Here is a 13,268-nt window from a genome sequence, read left to right on the forward strand (position 1 = left end):
TGTGGAAGAAAAACTTATGACGTTCCAACACAATGTTAATCTTATCACCAAACTGCTTCTCCAATTTGAGAAAAGTAATTCTGTATACACCCAGCTCATCAACCACATCATCTTCTGTAATTACTGGATCAGGAAGAGAGTCCTAAACTTTCCTCCCATGAGTACCCAAATTATGGAGGAGATTATGCTGTTTTTTAACTGGACTAAACTCCCCCCTCAACCCTAATGGCTATTATGTAAGACTAGAAAATATTTGCCCACTCCTTCCACGGAATACTAGGTTTCTCAGCCTCGTTTAAAAACAGAACTGGTTGAGACTTTCCAGCTGCCACTTTAAGAGCACAGCTGATAATAAAAGGACCAAAAAGATGGAAAAGGAATAAAAGAATCTCCGCAGGAGATGACCACATAAAAGTGCACAAGGAGAAGATAAATGTATAAATGTAGCGTGGAAAAATACCTACAAAATGCTTAATTACTATAGGATATATATACAGAGATGCATAAGTAGAATCCGCCAGATTCAAATACGAAGCAATCCACGCAAACAGGGTGTACAGGATACTGGATACAATAGATGTGCGAGTCTCCCTGAGAAAGAAGAGATCTGCTACGCTTGAGTCACTGACAAGAGAGAACTTGTGTGCGCCTCTCCTAGGAGGTAGAAGGCAGTTGCACACAAGTAATTCCAAATGAATCAAACACCTACACTTTCTTGAACACTGCCCATGAGAGTGACTTTAATGCAACCGGCAACACGTCTCAGTGGCGAAGTGTGGCTCAATGGTTAGAGCGACAGACCCTGATGCAGAGGTCTGGCCCGGGACCAGGGTTCAATTCCCGCCTCGGCGGGTCTTGGGCTCAATTTCCTCGGACCTGATAATTCTCGCCTCGGTGCCTATTCTAATCATGGGTCTCACTCTGCAACGCTGGGCTATAGCTTGCTTAATCTCCACAACGGCCCCAACAGCGCTGGGATGCCTGGCTTTACCTCGGCGGTGCCCAGGAGTGGACATTTCACAGGGAATAGCCAGGAAGGGTTCCACAGCAGTATGCGTACAGTGCCAGGAAACCCCGGTTGGGGTATAAGTGCGCTTTACAAGTACAAATTCATTTCATTTCATTTCATTTCATAATGCCTGTCAGCATGACTGGCAAAACAATCTGTAGATATTCCTGAAGAGTGTGGAAGACACTACTCACTGAAATGTGCAACAGGCAACTCGAACAGCTGTGCCTATTGGTGTGAAGAGAACAGTAAACAGAAAGAGTCACCTGAAGAGCGTAGCTGACTTGGTGTACAACCCATACAAAGGTGGACACCGTAGGCTGCACGACAACCACCAAGCTGTGCCTGTCACCGCATCATAGACCCTGCGGGCGTCCTATCTGTCACGTGAGGAGATCCGAAGGAGACTAAGAGAGCTGTGCCTGTCAGCATAAAGTGAGACACAGCAGGTGCCAAATCAGCTGTGTGCGCCCGCATGAGGGAAGCTGAGAGAAACAAAGCTACCCTTCCAAACAGCTAAGCCGCATAGTCCGCAACGTCAGACATCTCGACGAGCAGGCAACAAGAGTTGTTACCAAGCCCCCAACAAACCGCTCCAATCAGAGAGTGGAAGCCGGGGAAGAGCAATGCCTTCCAGTCTTGGATGGCAAGGGAATGCTGCCACCCGTGAAGACTGCTTCAAAGTCCAGCAGGAGGGAGAGACAGCGAAGCAGCCGGTTAACTGTCTGGGAGGAGTCAGAGCATAGGAACAAGTAACTTGACAGCAGCAGAGTGTAGAACCCAGAGAAAAGGGCTCCTATCAGTCCCACAGAACTTCCAGACAGCTGTACATCCAGGTAAGAAGAACCAAAGGTTTACTTGACTTTGAAAATGTAATAAAAGCACAGTACCCTAGAGGGAAATCTTCCTTACAATCCAGGAATGGTCCATACAAACAGCCAAAAAGTGGAGAACAGGAAAGGGGAGGAGACGGAAAATGCCGCCTTTCACAAGCCAAATTGTCACCAGTGTTACGAAGATGTACCGAAGGTAGAGGTACAAAAAGGCTCCACTTAGGTATCCAAAAGATAGGCTTTATTAGTTGTCTCCACTGCTCCACATCACAAATAGCCTGCTTGCCTCAAAGGAATCAGCTCAACAGCGCCGGGATGCCTCAGGGTAGCTGTGCGCTTTACAAATACTGGATTTACATTTACATTTAAGTCACTCTCCAGCCCTAACTGCCAGAACATTCTAAGGGAGGAGGGGGGCGGGAAGGTACCAAGTGGGTAGAGAACCAGATTACAATACCTGTCTCTTCTTTAAAAATGTTATGCAACAGTTGAAACAACGTTCTCAGACCAGCACCACTCTTACCCCAAATCCATTCAATTCCCTCATCCATACTCAATACCATTGCTACACTCTTTACAATTCGTTTTTTGTTAGGATTTTTTTGTAGCTCTGGGGGCAGTGGAGAGAGGAGCTGAAGGTGTGATCATTGGTTATAGGGTACCAGTGGTGAGATATCAGCACACTGCCAGAGCGATAGTCTCACCCCTAAATACGGTTGAAGTTGATTACAAGAGCTTGTTGGGCACAGGTGTTGAGCTCTCCTTTCACTCTTATTTTTTCTCTGGTAAGAATCTGCTCAGTGGGAAAGTGAAATAACTCCTTTTAATGTATAGTGTAATCAGTGCTGAGAGTGTGGGTCTGCTATTGGGGATGGCAAGCTTTTGTCTCACTCACAGATGTTATCAATGTTGAGGCTGAAGAATAACTGTGAACTGAACCCATCTCTAGTACCACCAAGTGGTCTATCTCTGAAGGACATTGAACCCTTCCCACTCTGAATATTAGATTTATTTGTACATCTTGATAATTTTTTATTTCCCTTGGGGTTAAAGCCTTCCCAACGGTGTAGTGTTTAACAAAAACAAATAAAATATCATCTTTGTTAAACTAGAAATAATTGTCTTCAGTAGAATTATGTTTTATCTTAGTTGATTACTTGTCTATTTAAACATCCTGTGCCAATGTGTTTTCTTGCACTCATTACTACTTCTTCTTGCTGTTTACTACATATTTCTCTGTTTCTCCAGGCCTACACAAGCCAACTGGTGTCCCTAGTGATGTTCGCCCTCATGGTTTGTGATGACAGAATATCTATGCAGGAACGACGCCGACAGATCCTGCAGGGCCTGAAGTCGCTTCCAGGTATAATAGCTTGATTTCCCCCCCCCCCCAAAAAGTATTTACGTCCAATGGTAATTATCCAGCTTTGGTTCTTTCGTACGAAGAGCTACTTCATGCCCAGATGCGAGGGAACTCTTCAAAGCATATGAATTCATACCCCATTACTGAGTATTTAATCATAGAGGTAAATATTTGTTTTTTTCTGCTTCTTCCCCCTTTTGGTCATGTGTTTTATGTTATTAATATAAACAACTGGAATGATTCCCTCAGATCTTCTTTTGGGGCATTGACAGGGGAATTGCGAGAACCTCTAACACTGAGAGTATGGTTATCAGTGTTAATTACATTGCATGTGTTTTTCTAATAGACTTGATCAAGGAAATACTTAGTCTTGATGATGATATTCAGAAGCTGGCCACTGAGCTCCACCATCAGAAGTCCATATTGATCATGGGTCGTGGCTATCACTACGCTACTTGCCTTGAGGGAGCTTTGGTGAGTTTGTATTTTTAAATCAAAATATAAAACAAAAACTGCATTTCTAAAAGGTGAAGTGCAAGCATTTCCTGTCTTCTAAAACTAATATTGGGAAAACAGTAGAGCTAATGCACATAACATTCATTTTAAATATTTTATAATCGGGTATACTGTTTTCCAACTATCAATCATTAATCTAAATTGAATTTTTTGCTTTAGTCAAATGTGAAAATACAATACGTTCCAAATACCTCAGCAGTGGCGTGCCTCGCTTATTTCAGACAGTGAAACCAAGGATTTAGCTGCACTGATCGCAAATAAATGTACATTACATATCCTCATAGATGGCATCAAACAGGCACCACAGCATTTCATATGCAATAAATAAATGACGCTAAACTCAGTCCCAGGGCAAGACCCATGCATCTCTATTGTGGCCTCACCTGTTAACTGGTTGATGAAATCTCTTTAAAAATGATCATTTAGTAGTTTTCTGCCTTTTGTGAATTCCCCTATATTCTGTCATGAGCTCTTTCATAGTCACACATTTGACTTACTTGTAGTTTTCAGAATGAGTGTCCTCTTAAAACATCAGTTTTAGAATATATACAGTTCATATCATGGTATAATGCCCAGCCTCTTATTTATTTTTATATGGTACAGAGCAGAGCATATAGAGCAAGGAACAGAGGTATTTATTCTATAAAGTACAAGGTAGATGGATAAAACAGACGATGCAGGACTAAATCCAATAAAGTTTAAAACCTTTATTTCTACTCTATACCATAAAATCGCACAAGTAAACAATGATAAAACATTAATAATCCGAATTTAATAGATGCGTATGATAAAAACGAATGCACTCAAAAACAACCCTAAAACTGTTGTATGTACTGAGAAAGAGCACTCCAATAAACATTAAGAATACATATTTTGTTGCATTTGCACACGTTAACACAGTGGCACTAAATATTTAGCCATTAGAAACGCTGAATTTAGTCCTAGTTTTTCACATAGCCAGCAGGTAACGGGAGAGTGCAAAAACAATGGTTTACTAAGGTCAGTTTTGATATCCTTAGGGCAAACTTATGCTCTCTAATCATGACGAAGTGATAAAACCCAACACTGTCTACTAGTTGCTTAGGCTGGGCCGAAAAATACGTGTTCTTAAATCTCCCTAGAAGCTCCACTTGCTGGGCACAGGCCTACTAGTTGACTAGGCTGGGCAGAAAAAACAGTACATGTTCTAAAATCTCCTTACAAGCTCCACATGCTGGGCGCGGCTGTTCATCCGCCGTAGAGGATTTGACCCACATGATGGTAAATTAACAGAAATGTAAGATCCCATAATGGAACAACAAGAACAAGCACCTCGCTTGAGGGGGTTCAATCTCATCCATGAAATCTTCTCTTATGAATGTGCATTTAACCAAAAGAAAGGCATCAGTCTAAAAAGCAGTGCCTAGCTTTGGAGTATATTATGGACTTGCGGTGCTGCCAATATGCTAGTTTGATGTTACACTTGGGAATTGACCTAGCCACTTTCTGGGCACTCCAAACTGGGATTGTAGCCCAGTTTCTCCCACAGTGGCTTTAATGAACTTGATCCAAGGTATGTTACTAGAGCCCACCAGACTGAGTATTTCTTCTAAACCATCTTGATTTGGACAGAACGCCGAGGTAGCCCAGATCCTCCTCCAAAAGAGGATGGGAAAAAGGCTAATTTTTATCTGAAAGCTTTCTCAACCCAAGATCAAGTCTAAGAGGCAGCAAAGGCATGCTTAACCCCTTTGCTGCTGCCGCGATTTCGCAGCAGTGCGGCCGTGGGCCGACGTCAGCACTAGCGAGGGGTTAAGGCATACCCACTTATGGTTGCATATATCGTTTTTTCACCAATTCTAGCGAAGAAACGTCCAGGTTGCCCCACAGTTCCACACCATATGTGGCTGTCTACAGTGCTTGATGGTAGTAAACTTATAGTGCTGACTGTGCCAGTTGAGACATAGAATTATGGTCCAGCTTAGTAATACTTCCTGCTACTTGCTCTAGTCTTAGTCTGCACTGCATAATGTGTGCCTGCCATCCTGCCTGCTCTGTTAGTGTAATACCCAGATAAGTAAATGTCTGCACTCTCTCAGGGCTTTCCCTGCCAATGCCGGATGTGCCCTTGATAAACGACCTGGGTTCAATACCATCAATTTTGGTTTTGACCACACTTATTTCGAGACTCCGCGCTTTGCAAAAGATCTCAAAGTGGTCCAGTCATTTTTGAAGGCCACGGTCGACTTGGAAAAAAGGAGTTTGTCATCAGCAAACATGAGGTACAAAAGAGGGTGGTGATGGACGGAGCATCTGAACCAATCAAACACTCACACCCAGTCAACAGATCTGGGTTTAATCCATCACCGTTCTTTAGCCCACTCTGCCACCCCAGTTCAGGCATGGCCATAGGCAAATCAGTCTGACCCTGTGCCTCATGGGAACAGTCCAGCCCGAACTGCCAAGCCATGCCTTCCCTGGACCGGAAACAAGCTACCGAGGACCATTTTCTGGCATTTCAGCCGTCTTCAGCCCGGCTTGCTTGAATCCAGTGGCAAAGTGAGCAAGGGACTCACGTCTTAGCATACCCTGCCAACTTATGGCGAACAAAGCGGTACAAAAGAGGGTGGTGATGGACGGAACATCTGAACACAAATCAGCAAACATGAGGGCAGGGATCCTCATGTTTACCAATTTAGGAGCATTATTATTACCCTGTTTTAAATGCTTTAGAAGTCTGTTGATGTAGAGTGAGAATAATGTGGGGGCCCCTGCCTAACCCCTCTACTGACAGAAAAGGGCTCTGTTAGCTCGCCCACCTGCCCACACCTAACCTGTGCGTATTTATTGTTGTGCAGCCTCACTATAATATATTGTAAATAGTTAGGCACCCCCAACTCCTGCAGCACCCGCCGTAAATTTGGCCTTGGGCCTAAATCAAAGGCGGAGCTGAGGCCCGCGATGTACAGGTGACCTCCCCCCAGAGTAACAACTTTCCAGATTAGCATAAGGAGTCGGAACACCCGGTCAATCGTACTTGTGGCCTCCCTAAATCCCGCCTGCAGCGTGGACAGAATGTTATTGTCTGTCATCCAATCCTGTAGTCTGCCAAGTATAATTCTGCTAAGTAGCTTTTGAGAGCTATCAAGCAGACTAATATGTATGTTGTTGATAGGGAATTCACAAAGGGGGCTCTTTTTATAAATGGGGACAATTTCAGCCCCCACCTTGGTCGGGGGCAAAGGCCCCACTTTTAAAAACGCTGTAAACAGTGGTGAAAAGTAGGCTACCCAAATGACCACCTCCCGCTGGAATACATCCCCAGGATTTTATCTAATCCTGGAGCTTTATTATGAACAAAGCCCATGATGGCTGCACACATTTCCACTACAGATTTTTCAGAAAAATTTATAATCATTCGTAATTGCGTGCATTGTGACCAAAGTCCCTCCAGTACCATCTTCTGCATCGCCTAGGCTACCAGATGTCTGCCTTAAGGTGCCTGGGCTCATTGATTTACCCAGGTTGGTTGCTGTTACAGACAACTGTACATACAAATCAAAGAAATGTGCTACCCAGTCACTGGCTGTGATGTTAGTTGCTATAATACAGTGCCCTTCCCTAGTGCCAGAGGACATTAAAGGCCATATGTATCAAGCACTAATGTGTTTGCAAACCTCAAAATTCGCAGAATTTCGGCGTTTGCGAACTCATTAGTGCTAAATGGTATGTATGAAAGAAAATTGCGTGCAAAATAAGGAATCGCAAAGTTTGCGATTCCTTATTTTGCGATAGCATGTAAGGAATCCCAAATTTTGCGATTCCTTAAATGCAATGTAAGAAGCAAATAAAAATGCAAATTGGCCTTAACGAATCGCAAATCACCACCAACTTCAAGTTGGTGGTAATTTGCAAATTCCTTGAAAAATGCACTTTTTTGCATTTTTTCAAAGTGCATTGTGAAGCACATACATGCCCTCAGGGCATGTATGTGTGCCACATGTGTACCCATGCTAATTTCAGGGGTGCAAAAGGGTATCCTTTGGACACCTCTGCACCCTTGAAATTATTCTCAATTTGCGATTCTCAAATTGCGAATCGCAAATTGAGAATAACTTCCCATTCATTTCTATGGGCCTCCTGGCCCATAGAAATGAATGGGAAAGTATTCCTTAATTGAGATTCGCAATTTGCTAATCGCAATTGAGTACTAAGAAATCGCTAAAAAATTGCGATTTTGCACATACATCCCTATTTGCGATTCTCAAATAGCGATTTCTTAAAAATCGCTATTTGAGAATCGCAAATCAGGTTGTTGATACTATGGCCCTTAGTTCCAAAAGGCGAATGATCTTTTTGCTTGGCCGAGGCTAAGAGGCTCTCCAACATTCAACTTTCCCACACAAATGAAAGGTAAAGGATGTGAATCAAACCAAGTTAAGTCAGAGATTGGGAAGGTCTTCCAGTTAGAGAAAGAAACATGTGTAAAATAAACAAATGCACCACCACCTTTTTTCCCCTACCTTGACTACCTCAGAAGAGGGGTTTGTTATGATTGACGTGGTAATGGAGTTCCAATGCTTGGTAGCACATTCTTAATAGGTTTGTTTGGGTTTCTTTTTGTCTGATAATATGGGACTTCAAGTAAGGGGGTGCTGCGAAAGAATCGTTGACCTCCAGGAATTATTACTTTTTCTGAGACCTATATCAGGGACTATACAAGAAGTGATGATGTATGCCCATCTCAGAATATTTCTTCCTTCGAGTGAGTAGCCAGTTTAGTGAAATTCAGGATGTGGTGATGTAATCTTACTTCTTTGTGCCTTGCACTAATCTGGCAAAAAACACAGTTGATGGACAGAATGCAGAACAATGTCTTTCATTCACCCCAGTACAAAGATCTAGGCCCAGATCTTTTTACTGGGGTGAATGTAAGACATTGTTCTGCATTCTGTCCATCAACTGTGTTTTTTGCAATTTTCACCCCGAGTGGGCTGGGTATGCTCAGACGTGAGTCCCAGGCTCTCCACATCACTGGAGTCATGCTATCCAGGCTGAAGAAGGCTGATAGCCAGAAACCGGTCCTTGGATGATTGATTTCGGTCTAGGAAAGACATGGCTTGGTAGTTCGGGCTGGACTGTTCCCATGAGCCACAGGGTCAAGGCTGATTTGCATATAGCCATTGTCTGACCTAGGGTGGTGTGGAGTGCAAAAAAACGATGGATTTAGGCCCAGATCTTTGTACTGGGGTGAATGTAAGACATTGTTCTGCATTCTGTCCATCAACTGTGTTATTTGCAATTTGCACTAATCTGGCAGCATAATGAAAAGCTGCAATTTGAGGATCCAGGTCGAGTTTTTGGATGCCTTTTAGTAGTGGTGACAACAATCTAATCTTGATAGAACTAGGGATTTTATCAAACGATTGAACTCCTCAGGAGGAAGGATGTGTTCCATGCAAGAGTTTAATTTGAAGTTGAGCTCCGTTAGCTAAGCAATATATGTTGGATTACAGTTACAGATTTGTGTACATAAAAAAACCTAGAGATTTTACCCAATCAACAATGGGTGGTGGCTCATTGTAAGAACTGCTACACTGTCAAAGAGGTGGAGCAGCTTTAAAATATCGGCCACCATAGCTTGGATTTTCAACAACACATGAATAAATCAAGCAAAATGGACTCCTTTGCTCTTCAAAACATTTCTCGAATGTAAAATAGCAACTTGTAAGTTCAACTCTACTTCTACAGACTTTTTAAAGACTAATGTATCTCAGGTGCTCTGCTAAGAGGAACATTTTAAGGTGTTTTATGTGTGTGGACAACATGGAAAAATACCCCTTTCTCCCAAAATGGCTGAAACCTCTGCTAAGGCCAGAAAGACCCATTGTTAAATGTTTGTGAGTTATCGATCTTCCCAGCATATGTACAGTTCTAAGCCTAGTTAAGCCACATGATTTTCTAAGACTATAGTTTTCTGATTTTAAAATGTATAGCTGAATTTTCTGTTGCTTATTCTCTCATTCTACAGAAAATCAAGGAAATCACATATATGCACTCTGAGGGAATCCTAGCTGGTGAGCTGAAGCACGGCCCACTGGCTCTGGTGGATAAACTCATGCCTGTTATCATGATCATCATGAGAGACCACACATACAACAAGTGCCAAAATGCCTTTCAACAAGTTATAGCTCGCCAGGTAAGCATGTGGATGGTTTGTGGGAGAGAATAAACACTTCATCAGTGGCAGAACCCTTCAATCAATTAGCTGATGGTCCAAGACCATCCCAGTCTCAGTCTCTGACTTAGTGCATTAAACTTGGGACTAATAACAGTTCATTGTAGACTTCTTTTTGCTGGCTCTTGATGGCTCTTTTCCTTTTGATGACCCATTTTCTTTGTGGTTTAATCCCTCCCTTCAGAGCCTCCAAGGAGGTGTAAAACAGGTCATTTAACCCCTTGGATGATCTAGTGAGATGTGTATGTGTGTATATATATATATATATATATATATATATATATATATATATATATATATATATATATATATATATATATATATATATATATATATATACACATATTAAAACGTGTCAAAGGATGGAGGACAAACTTCTCCTTGTGCTGTGGGAGCTGTTGAATCCAGTTCTCACTTGGGGCTGCCATGCCTTTTTAAACACATATCGAATGGACATTGTAGAGATTCCCTAATCTCTTCAAGGTGCATCCAATGATTGAGCTTGTGGTTGGGGTTACAGGAGTGAGTAAGGCAGCTGTAACTACCCCCAACATCTCCATAGCCATGCCCACCAGGGGCCTTATTATGGAAAGTGATCCAAGGACGCAACTGGCATGTGAGCCTGCTTCGAAACCCCTCGGGGCACTTTGGTATTACAAAAAGGGCCACAGACACTTTTGCAGCCCTTTCTTTAATCCAGAGAGCGCTGGCGCACATATTGTGTCAGCGCTATCACCAGAGGGTGTTCCCTTAATTGCATGGGGGCCTGGCCCCCATGCAAAGGAGTGAATCCCTTTGCCCTTGCACCACAATATAGGTGTGGGCGTAGAGGCAAAGGCTCTGTCAGGAGACGCACTGTCAGAGCTCCCCCTGATGGCAGCCCTCTGGATGGGGGAAAGAGGGTCCTATAGACCCCCCCCCGCCCCAAGACAACTGCTTGCAGGCCGGTGCAGTCACCCACCTGCAAGGAGATTGCTAATGCCCCTTAAAGGTGCAGGCGGGTCGCGGCCTGCACAGTAAAACACCGAGCGGCTGCTTCAAAACCATTTTGTATTTCACTTGAATGCAATGCCACGACTTTGCGGCTGCCCTGGGGACAAACAATTCAATATAATACGACGCACTCTCCTTGTTTGCACAGGGAGCATCTTTTAAAAGGTGCACCCAGCGAAGCAAAAAGAGCATGCCATATTCTGTCATATTATTTTTGTTTTCTATTGGGGTGGGGAGGAGGTGGGAGAAAGGCAGGAGGAGTACCCAACCAACAGAAGAAAAGACCCAGGAGATGGAGATTTGAAGGGGGGAGACTAGCGTAGTTCGTGGTTTCTTACGGTCTCTTCCTGGTTCATTTCAAACACTTCCTTTGTCTCAAAATGCTGATGTGTTTATGAGCAGCATTCTACAAGAAAGGTGCTGTGTGTCTATGGATCAGCAAGGAGATAGATGACTCTTTGGAATTTTTATTAGCCTATAAAAAAAGAATTTGAACATAGTTTGGCTCAGTGTTGTAGTACATCCTCAAAATTCAGTGCCCCAGGCAAGAGCAAGTTAATGTTTGTGTTTTTTTCTTAGACTAACATGGCCTTCTTCCTTATTGTGGGTTGACCAAGGTGAATAAACTGCAAAAGAACTTGTGGGAAATTTTGTTTTCCCCTGTGGCGGCCTGGCAAAGGAGCTTTGGCAAATCTGCTTGATGTTGCTTCTTGCTTGCTTAGCTCTCGGTTTAGGTGCAGATATAACCTGCTTTTTTTGTCCTCTACATGGTATCTGGCTCCCAAGCACATTAACACATAGTAGACAATGTCCATTTCCTCTGTCCTCATCTGTTCCCTCGAGGGCAAGACTTTTCGCAAGCCCATTGTGCGAGAGTGATATTGTGCTTGTCTTCAGCTGTTACATATTCCTGCTGCTGTAAGAAATGGGAATAATCCCTTACAAGTGGATGTTGAAAGCACTACAGATCTTCTAGTCCCTTGTCTTCAGACCATCATTTACCCTCCCCAAAAAGCGCTACTGAACCCTCTCTGTTTGTTTTGTGATCTCTCCATGATAGAGGAAATGACAATTTCTCGTTCCATTTGAAGGGGACCAGTAGATATGTATAATAACTTTTCCATAGCTACCCTGAGGTATTGTTCTTGCCCTGTGTTAAGGACATATATGGAAATGAGAGAGAGCTTTATCCCCTTAAGTGTACCATTAAGCAAGACCAATTTGCCCTCCTGATCTTTGTGGATGTCTGGCACTTTGTAGTCCAGGCTTTGGGACAAGAGTATATCCAGCTACTTTCTACTTTGCTATATATCTTGAAAATGTTTATACCTCTCTCTGCCGTGATCCACCAATTGAAGATAGCTTGCTTGTTGAAGGCAGATGTCTGTTGGGATGCATGTCAGTTCTTTTAGGACAATAGGTTGTTCGGCAGGGTTGTTAAGACTAGTGTACAGAGTGGCCCTATCCCTTTTCTCTCCACATAATTGCTTTTGCTCCCTTTTCAGTTCCCGGATTTCCCATCACTTGTTTTATAGATCTACTTCTTCATCCAAATGAAAATGGTTCTTAACAAGGACACCCATCTGTTTATAACATTTTGTGACTTCAGCAAGAATGTCACTGGTTGAAATTACCTTTTTGTAGAGTGACCTGGACAGATCCTGAACGATCTCTGGGGTGATTCCATTAAAAGATACTATCTTTCCCATCATCCATTTACTTTTCTTCAAGGGGGTGAACATGGGGCAGAATATCCGGAGACTTAGATCCCTTGTAAGAATATTTTTTGCCACAAAAAGGAGGGGAGGGAAACAAAGGCTGACACAGACCTCAAAACAATATGTATCTGAAAGAGACACGCTAGTGATAGATTCCTTACCTTAGAATATCCCAGGCGTCAGACTGGATCCGAAAAGTCTTTTCTTTAGCAGGACCCCTGCGTGTCTGTAGGTGGAGCCGTTTGGCTCCGTGCCCGTCACTCCCATCGTAAGCGCCGAGATGGCGTCACGGAGACTACTTAGGCTCCACCCATGCGTGCTGACGTCAGTTCTTTCTTTTTCCGTGCCAATAAGCGCAGGTCCGCACCAACAGAGGAGGAATCGCCATCGTCCACAGGAACACTCTCAGTGTCTCGACCAACACCGATGACACCCGCAGCACCGCTGAACACCTGCACTTCCAGATCCACACATGCCCCAACACAACCCTCAGAGGAACCCTCTTCTACAGACCCCCCCGGACCCCGACTACAGTTCAGCGACTCCATCGCCGACTTCGTCAGCACACACGCCCTCGCCCTCACGGACTACATCCTCCTCGAGGACCTGAACTTCCACC

General features: G+C 43.5%; 1 protein-coding gene across 2 annotated transcripts in view; it reads left to right on the forward strand.

The window, feature by feature from the left end:
- Positions 1 to 13,268, forward strand: part of GFPT1 (glutamine--fructose-6-phosphate transaminase 1) — a 263,939-nt gene that overhangs the window by 236,465 nt on the left and 14,206 nt on the right. For both annotated transcript variants that reach the window (XM_086943489.1, XM_086943490.1), the window contains 3 exons: positions 3,091 to 3,205; positions 3,552 to 3,679; positions 9,732 to 9,899. In XM_086943489.1, coding sequence (XP_086799615.1) covers positions 3,091 to 3,205; positions 3,552 to 3,679; positions 9,732 to 9,899 — 411 coding nt within the window. The remainder of the gene's footprint in view (positions 1 to 3,090; positions 3,206 to 3,551; positions 3,680 to 9,731; positions 9,900 to 13,268) is intronic.

The sequence above is a fragment of the Lissotriton vulgaris genome, chromosome 11 (genome assembly GCF_964263255.1).
Source record: "Lissotriton vulgaris chromosome 11, aLisVul1.2, whole genome shotgun sequence".
NCBI lineage: Eukaryota > Metazoa > Chordata > Amphibia > Caudata > Salamandridae > Lissotriton > Lissotriton vulgaris.